Raw genomic sequence first — 9,353 nt, forward strand, 5'->3', positions numbered from 1 at the left:
AAATTATCCTTTTTCACATTACATGCTCTTTTCAATTGTTTACTGGAGGTGAAAACAGGCATACAAGTTCATTTCCGGTTGCGAGATAGGGTTTTTAAAATTCTCAATATGCAATCATTGGTTGTTTTTCTAAATTAATTGTGTTTTGCAAGGAAAATATTACAATAACCACGTATTAAAAAAAAATAAATCTGATATTGTTGGGGGGGGTATGAGTTTTCCAGTGGGCGCTATAGCACCCCCTGGTGCCACAACTGAGAGCATGCAAGAGAGAAAACTTGCTCTCAGCGCTCTCTCTGAGAGCAGCAGCAGAAACTCACTTTCTGCTACACTGCAGCTAGCACAACCTGCGTTCAGAGGATGTGACAATTCCCATTTGAAAGCAGTAAAACTTTTCATGCAACGTAAAGGGCTATTTGTTTACAAAATATTGTATCAATCAATCAGTCAAATGTTGTGTATAGAACACTTGTCATACATTCAAGTCTAATACAAAGTTACAGAGGTTAAAAACAGAAAGACAGGCATTTAACCACTAGACACACAATGAAATGATCCACAAACAGATAAAACAGGTAAGTATTGTTAATAAACAAATGTGATTTATTAGTGGGAGGAAATCAATTGTAGAAGATAAGGAACTGTGGCAGCTCGTATTGATTAGAGAGGAAACACTGGAGAAATATTTCTATTATATAAAGAGAAAGCTAAAATTCATAAAAATGGTAAAGTCCATGCATTGTAAACATGCAAAAATGATAAATAACAATAAAATCTAGAATACTGAAGATGAATTATCTTCAAACACATAACAATGTTTATAATTATTAACAATTTTCAAATAAATAGATTAGGAACATATAAATATATAATTTAAAAGTGGCAAAAACCAAAGTGAAATGGAAAATAAATACAGATGAGTAAAGTGATATGACACCATCCAACTAGCAACAACTATAAGAAAACAGGGAAATGATCAGCTCAGACACCCCAGGATGGTGACGTCCCTGTCCTGAGATTTCAGCTTGTTGGTGTTAATATGGTTCTGAGACGATCCCCTCACTTAGGTGAAATGGATCCTGATGGGGAGGAGGCGGATGGGATGAGGTCGTCATCAGGCTCCAAACAGGTTAAGTCCAGCTCGAGGTCATTGTTGGAACGAACCTTATCAGTCCTAACAAGGAAAATGGAAAACACAATCAATGATAATGCAGATCAACTGTGACTAAAACAGTGGTTCCCAAACTTTTTCTTCTGCGCCCCCCCCAGTGGTTTCCAAACATTTTCTGCGCCCCCCCTATGGATTACAAATGGCTGTCTGGTTGAAACGACGCGTGTGACGGGAAGGGACGGGGGTGTGCATCGACTTTTTGGGGGGCAAAATGAATGTATGTAGCTGAAAATAGACACCAACATCGGTAGCCTACAAGCTACTTGTTAAGCTTAATGTGCTGTATTGACATTAGCTAGTCATCTTTTAGCTAACATTACCTGCATCTAACAGCTTTACTCAACTCAGTCTGTTAGTTTGGAGGGAAAAACTGTGAAAAGTTATTTGCGTTTTGCTGGCTTGCTGCCGTGATTCTAACACAAACCTACATAGCTCCGCCCAGCAGCAGCAGGTCTCCTTCACAGCTGTAAACCCAGCGCGAGCGTCGTAGCGCTCATGTTGCGTTTAAAGGCGGCTTAGAAAAACAGGTTACAACATGTTAACAACGGATTAAACAGTTTTAACTGTTAATAAAAGTGACAGAGGACACAAATATGGGAAGTGTGGAAGCCTCTCAAATTGACATAGGAATAACAGAGAGTTGGCCATTCTAAGGTAAAAATCCAGCGCATACAGTGTTCATGTTTTGTTTTTTTCATCCAGACGGCTTCCCGCGCCCCCCCTGCAATGACACGGCGCCCCCCGTAGGGGGCGCGCCCCACAGTTTGGGAACCTCTGGACTAAAGTACTCCATATCTTACCACTTAGTGGAAATGACTTATAACAATCTACATTCCAGATTTGTTTTCACCAGAATCTGTCCGAATATTTTATGAAACCTTTCAGAGAAAAATACTCCAAACATTCTGAGTCATTTAGATCATTGTTATGTTGGTTTAAGAGTGAATAATACACAAACCATTAAAGTTGCAGTATTAAACTTTTATAAAAATTTTGTTTTTTACATTTATGAAACTCACTGTGTTGTGACAGTATGTTATGAGACACATCATAGCTTGTTTGGTGCCCTGGGCAAACAACCCCTGTGGGCCATGATTCCATCTTTCCTCTCTGTTATTACCTACTTTCCTGTCTAACTGCTCTCAAATAAAGGCTGCCTGAGCCAAAAAAAAAAAACTGGTAAAAAAGAGATAATTTATTAGTTTCCTTCTTTTTTTTTTAAAGTAAACTAAGTGATTTGTGTAAGACTGACTTAAATTTGTCATTTTAAACACACTTAATGTGTCTTAAAAAAGAAAAAAATGACGCAAAATACCCGACCTCCTGCTGGGTTTCAACCAAGAGTCCAAGATATTTTTTTTAGTCCTGACAAGATTGATTTGACAATTGAGTGTTGTAGAGACCCAGATGTGGATCAATCACTGAAGGTTTGGTGTCTTGGAGAGTTTTTGTGTAAGAGATATTACAGTTTTGTGTTTAATGGTGAAAGATTTCAAACTCTGAGGCCTGACCACGTCCCTTAAGCATGCATGGCCATGCCTTATGAACAAAATGATCAAGTTTGAAACTGATCGATTGAAATCTCTAGGAGGAGCTTGATCAAATGCGGAGGCTGTAAACGGCCAAAATATGGTCAAACTCGGCACTTCTATCCAAGATAGCCAACTCATACATAATTCTAAAGATATTAATAAAAACGTTATCAAAATTTTAATTTGTGCTTTTTTGGGTTTGAAGATATAAAAAAAAGTGTAAAGGTCAAAAGGTAGGAATTGCAGAGTTCATGGAGGGTGGGGATAGCGCAGTTAATAATTTGATGACCTTTATAGTAACCTTTTGGAGAACCTTCTTCTTTGCAACCTGCTAGTTAGCATTTGTGAAGAAATTCTCTGCACATCAGAGGTAAAGGGCCAGAAGAAGCTCTGCGGAGAGTCATATTGTCTTCCAGAGTCTAGGGAGGAAAGTCTTTGCTGCACCTTTTTATCATAATTTTGAGGCAGGACTTGAAACGCCAGACAACACGCCTGAACCATTTCCAGGAAATGTGTGGTGCTGAGATGGGAGCATCCTATCTTGGGAAGACACTCGTATTCACTGTTCTTTCTCAGAACACCCCATTTGTTCAGTCTCAATGCTGGATTTCATACACCTGTAGCTACAGGTGGATGAAATCCACCTGTAGCTACAGGTGGAATTCAGGTGGAACACCTGAATTCAATGATTTCGATTGGGATTCAAATACTTCTGGCAACATTGTGTCTTTGCGAAAGAACACATCATTTTAATTATTTCAATTACCTTTGTCTTTCTTCCAAGGCTAGCATGTCGGCTTCCCATAAAAAATGGATGACAATCACACCCATCATGTTTGTGAGAATATTCACCATGGTAGTGAAGTGGTCTCTGAAGGGGACATAAGAGGAGAACAAACTTGCTGGTATTCAACTATGTTTTCTTGAAGGTTTTCTCTTCCCCACTCTACAACAGTGAGCTCTTCTCCAGTTCAGACAATTCCTAGTAACATCAGTCACAAAGTGTAGTTTTATCAATCATTGCTCCCCAGGATCTCCCCACAAGTAGGCTATCCTAGACATTTGTTTATAATGCAAATTAAAAATCATGTCCTGGTCAAAAATAACTGCAAGCTTTTTGATAGCAGACCAGCATAACTCCATCCAGGGTGACGACACGGTTTGATGGTTAAAGTACTTCTTAAACACAAGTGGCAGGCTGTTGAGCATCAAGTTGAACTTACAGAAGCCATTCAAACACCACCAGATGGACAGCATCCTTTGCAGGGAGTCCCACAGATGTCAGAACCATGATAGTGGTCACAGCTCCTTTTGCTGGGACCCCTGCAGTTCCAAAGGTGACAAAGGCACTACACAAGCTGCAAACCAAACACAGACTACATCAACTGAAACACGCAATTGTGTCAAGCCTTTTCTCTTAACAATCCCAGCATGCACCTTTTCTCAATTCCAGACACTTCAAGGAAGCAGCTTACCAAATGGCGATTATCTGGCTGATGTCCAGCTTGATGTCATTTATCTGAGTAATAAAGATGGAAGCGATCACTTCGTACAGTGTTGTCCCGTTCATATTGATGCCGACGGTAATGGGCAATATGAGGCGGAGGAGTTTCTTATTGACCTTCACGTTCTCTTCACAACATTGAAGGGCAATAGGTAGAGTGGCGGTGCTTTGGCAGAAAGCACATCCTTTATTGGTGCACCGTTCATATGTGGAAACTAGAAAAGTGTCACTCTTTGACAACAAACAAACAGAACATCTCACCTGGATGAGATGATAAATGCAGTCATCATAGCCTTGGAGATCTTCCTGTAGATGTGAATGGGGTTCCGTCTGACTAACAAAAAAAAAAACGTGGGCAGAATAATAAAGGCGTAGCATCCATGTCTGAAAGAGACAACAAACTTTCATTAGAGTCATGCGCTGTGTTATCAAGACACAAAGAGCTATTCACTGGCCTTCAACTTTGACACTTATGAATTTTGACATGGTAAACCACATGACAAAATTGGTTGTCATGTGTTTGGGGGGACTAGATATGCTAATACATAGCTGTGCGTCATTGCAAAGTGCAAGGAAAATGATTCATTGTTGCACAGTAACATCCACGAAGATGTTTGTGCATCACTATTCAGCCTCAATGAGTCCATACTTTGTAGATCAACCTGTTGCTACATCTGTAGCCTGTTGGGTCATGTTTCCACCAGCTTTGCTCTTTCATAGACGCATTTGTCACATTGTTCTCTGCAAAATACTATAAGCTCAGATTAGATGGAGAGTGTTAACACAAAGCTTTCTGCCACATATTATCAAAAGGATATTGGTTTAGACCAGTGTTTCCCAACCCTGGTCCTCAAGGCCACTGACCTGCATGTTTTAGATGTTCCCCTGCTTCAGCACACATGATTTCAATAGTTTTGCTGAATTGCAATCATCTGAATGAGGTGTGTTGAAGCAGGGGAACATCTAAAATATGCAGGTCAGTGTGGACCTTTGTCCTCAAGGCACAATCAGTGATTTATTTTAAGCTCGGCCAATTAACCTGGTGTGCTCATGTCCACCCCCACGAGATGCTGCCCTGGGCAGTTGCACATGTCACCCATATAATAAACCACCACTGCATGGACAGTCCACCAGCCCACTAATGGAGAGGTCCACCAAGAAATCCCCTGGTACACCCATATGCCGGACAGCCTCTTATTTTGGGACATCTTGATTTATTTAATTGTGGCATGATTGACTTTATGTTATGGTCCAAATTATAGGTATATTATTTTCGCTAAGGGTCATGTGATATTTTGTGAGCTCCAAATGCTCCGATGGACTGAATCTGCCTTTATCAGTTGAGGTTCTGCAGTAACTTCTATTCACAGCCGCTCACCTCCAGCCCAGATCTTGTCAGCAGCGGCACAACGAGAACTGATTTTGGTAGGTCAGCTCAACTATGCAGAGCCCTTAACCCTCCTCCTCTTCCTTATCTTCGGATATTGTTTTAGAAACTAACTCTGACTCCTGAACTTTCTCCCTGACCTGTCTGCTGAGTCTCTTGGTGTTCATCATGCCTTTTGTTCACTAAAGTTCTCTAACAAACCTCTCAGGCCATACACAACATCTGAAAGGGAACTGCTTGAACTGGACAGGATTTTTGGGGGGTATCGGAGTAAATTAGCTGAAAATAATTGTATTCAAAAGAACTGGTCTTTGCAGTGTCTTCATCCACCAAACATAAAGTAGAAAAATCTCAGCAAAATCAATGCTACGCTTCTGTAAATACATTGAAAACAGTTTTCTTTCCTTCTTGTGTAGAGTTCAGTGCTGCCATCTCACGAGCAGTCATCTCAGTTTGGCAACAAAGTTGAAACAGACAAAGTGGACGTACGCCATACAAACCACTCCTGCAAACTTCACGAGTTTAAAGGCATCTCCCCAGTCCTCCACAACCAACACACTGTCTGTGATCAGGAAAAATACTCCAATTGGCAAATACCTGAATCAAAAAAACGGTCAAGAAAAAAGGTTAAATAAATGGGTCTTCCAAATTGATTTTGATTAACTGTTTGTCAAACAAGGTATCCTACAAGGATGATAAACATTCTTTTCTGTCTACTTAGAAAGATTAAAGCAACTATTTCCACAATTTATTTATGTTGATCAAGCAAGACTGTTCTTTGTTTTAATTACTTACATATTTCTTTGAAACATAAAATCAAGGTAAATTTAACTTTGTAAATCAGTTCAAGCAGAACTTTGTATAATGCACTCAACATGGTTAATGTAAATGAAATATGCAAATACACGGTAAAATCTAATTAGTTCACCTAACTTAAAAAATTGTGCAAACTTATTGCCTCAAAAAAAAAAAAAAGAATCATGTTTTTAAAACTTAAGACTTGATTTTTATTTGTTTCTCTGTTCAAACTTAAATATGGAAAGAAGTGATAGTTTGTTCAAGTTTTTATTTTTCTAAGATTTTATTAGTTCTTTGCAAAATTACATTCGGGGCAGAAAATCAATTACAAGTATTACAACAATATAATACACAAACAGTTCATTCATGGATTTCATACAAATTCTGTTAGATCTATTATTTTCAAAGGTTCAAAAACTGTCCAGGTATTTTCCACGTTAACATTTTGTCTTCACTTTTTTCACCCAAGGAGTTTTCCCAAATAAAATTTTTAACCAATGTAGCCTCACTTTTTGTTACAGTTGGTTTTTTTTTTTTGTTTTTTTTTTTTTTTTGCTACTGTCAGTGTTGACCTCATCAAATCTATTTTTTCTGCCTACATCTCCAACAACAGCATTGCTTTTTGTTAACCTTTAAACATTAAAAACACACCATAGTGCATATTTTATTTTTCAACACAGAAATCAGTTGCAGGTTTGCTTCAGCAGGAATGGAGTAAGGTCTGGGGACGTCCTGAACATTAAGCTTTAACTTAATTTAACTTCATACTTTTAAGTAGACACAGCAGTGTGTACTTGTCAGTGTACTTCAAATCACAGCTTGGGAACTCTTAGGTAGCTTAGGTTGGTGTCTTGAGATACAGAGAGAAGCACAGTAAAGATAACAAGATTGCTTTTTGTTTTGTGAATGAACTTAAAAAGATAGGCTCTTAGTACTTAATTTATTTTCTGAAAAAAAAAATGCAATTTTTGATAGGTACTTTTTCTCGAACCTATATAAAAGAACCACAGACAACTAACAATTTTGAACAAATATTTTTGACCTCAATACTGTATATATTTGTGTAAAGATACAAACTTGATTTTCTTTTATTGTTGATTTCACAGTTTCAGCTATGTTAAATTTACTTCACCACAGATTCATTTTTATCACAAACAGAAATCACATTTCTTTGATATTGTAATTTACTCTTATGTCTGACCTGAACTGATTAGAACATTTTGTGTATTAAACATATATAATTTGGTAAAAGCATGAAATTGTATACTGAAATGTTATCTTACCACAGGAACCAGACGACTATGATTTTTACTGACTCGTTGATGATTTGAATGAGCTTCAGAGTGCTTTTTGCATTGTCTCCCACCCTGATTAACAAGATGCCGATGGTGAAAGACCAGATGATCAGTCCAATAATGTTGGCTTCAGGAATATAGCTGCCTACCAGTAGCATCTCACTGTCATTCTGCGGCTAGAAACACAAATATGCTGCCTCTAACTCTCCAAGAAAAGTACTGTAGTAGTACAGCACCATATTGGACAATACATATCACTTTTCCACAGTAAGTCACATTAAAGTCATTAACTTTGATGTATTTTATTTGCCTTTATTTTGTAAAAGACAAATCCAAAGTATAAGATAACTGTGAAATGTATAGAATAAATTCAAGGATTAGAAAAACATTATGCATATAAAGAGAAAAAAAAATATTTGTGTATTTAGCTATGTAACCCATCCAATAGTCCTACACATTCAGTTATACACACTTCACTTGCCTTTCTATTGCAGGGAAGCAACAGACAGTCTTAATAGGAAGATGGATGACACTAAATCCCAAACAATCTAAGATCAAAACTTGTTTTTAGGGGGCCAGAAGAGTTGAGAAGATTCCCTTGGAGAAAAACAGTCACTCTAAATATACAACCAGAAGACAATGGATGGCTTTAGGTGAAAGCACAACCATCTGTTCGATTATTATGGTCAAATCCGAGCCTAAATAGAACAGAACATTTATGGCAAGATGTGGAAATTATTCTACCCTCTGTCCAAAGAAATGCTATTGTTGTGTTATCTGGTGTTGTCTAAACCAATAGTACAAGTGTTTTGAATGGTTGCTTGTCTCTGTGTTCCCCTGTGATGTGCCCCCCCTCCTGCTCAATGACTGCTACAGAAAGGCACAACTGCCCCTGAGGTGAGCTTAAAACAAACACCACCTCTCCTTTCATGTTTTAAATTAAAGCCATCCAGATTTTTCTTCCTCTTCACAGTCAAGTACTCTTTTTAGTGTTGGCTGACTACTTAAAACCTAAACAAAATACTTTGAAGTTTGGGGTTGTAAAGTGACAAAACGTGAAAAAGCTCCAGGGCTATCAATGCTTTAGGAAGGTGCTCTAGAATAAGAACGATAAGAAGAAAATACTCACCATTGGGATTACAATTTGATCTTTTGAAAGATAAACAACCTCAGTCTTGTACTGAGAAAAAAAAAAAAAAAAAAAAAAACTATTTGTAACCTTCCAGACCCAACATAGGAAGTTGCACACTGAGCTGTGGTTCTGAATAAAAACATACCCGCTCGAAGAAAGCCTGAATGAAGCTCTCTGGAAACATGTTCCTATGGGAGTAAAAAGAGAGTCAGAAAAAAACTGAGCTTGTAAATGTGAAAGACACAAACCGTGACGATATTATTTTCACCAGAGTTTAATATTATCATTTCACATCTACCAAGACAGTTTTAAATCATAGTTGCTGATGAAGATAACCTCTATTTTTATTTCTCTATGCAGTAAACTGAATATGCTGAAAAGCAGGAATATTGTTTAAAACGGATCACTAGAAGAAAATTGACAAAAAACAGAAATACAAAATGCAGTGGTCTGAAATTAAACATTAGACTCATCCCCTGTCTAAAGCAACCTCAGTCTCAGGAACTATCTGCCACTTCAGCCGGCTCTGCTAAA

General features: G+C 38.0%; 1 protein-coding gene across 1 annotated transcript; it reads right to left on the reverse strand.

The window, feature by feature from the left end:
* Positions 1-580: 580 nt before the first annotated feature.
* LOC106963028 (excitatory amino acid transporter 3-like) lies at positions 581-9,018 on the reverse strand. Its single transcript, XM_015057744.1, has 9 exons — positions 8,965-9,018; positions 8,817-8,867; positions 7,676-7,863; positions 6,084-6,191; positions 4,469-4,591; positions 4,179-4,373; positions 3,927-4,061; positions 3,470-3,574; positions 581-1,174 (listed from the first exon to the last, which is right to left on the reverse strand). The coding sequence occupies exons 1-9, from the start codon at positions 9,001-9,003 to the stop codon at positions 1,060-1,062; spliced, it is 1,059 nt and encodes a 352-aa protein (XP_014913230.1). The 5' UTR covers positions 9,004-9,018; the 3' UTR covers positions 581-1,059.
* Between the last annotated feature and the right edge of the window lie 335 nt (positions 9,019-9,353).

The sequence above is a fragment of the Poecilia latipinna genome, unplaced genomic scaffold, assembly GCF_001443285.1.
Source record: "Poecilia latipinna isolate Pla-1442-1.1 unplaced genomic scaffold, P_latipinna-1.0 Scaffold1487, whole genome shotgun sequence".
NCBI classification, from domain to species: Eukaryota; Metazoa; Chordata; class Actinopteri; order Cyprinodontiformes; family Poeciliidae; genus Poecilia; species Poecilia latipinna.

What these genes read in the sequence shown, in the direction of transcription:
- LOC106963028 (XM_015057744.1), bottom strand. Translation starts at nt 9,003, where the DNA reads ATGTTTCCAGAGAGCTTCATTCAGGCTTTCTTCGAGCGG. An exon ending in ATAGTCGTCTGGTTCCTGTG is followed by an intron (nt 6,192 to 7,675) that starts GTAAGATAACAT and finishes TTTTTGATTCAG; the next exon opens with GTATTTGCCAATTGGAGTAT. An exon ending in GCAGGAGTGGTTTGTATGGC is followed by an intron (nt 4,592 to 6,083) that starts GTACGTCCACTT and finishes TGTCTCTTTCAG; the next exon opens with ACATGGATGCTACGCCTTTA.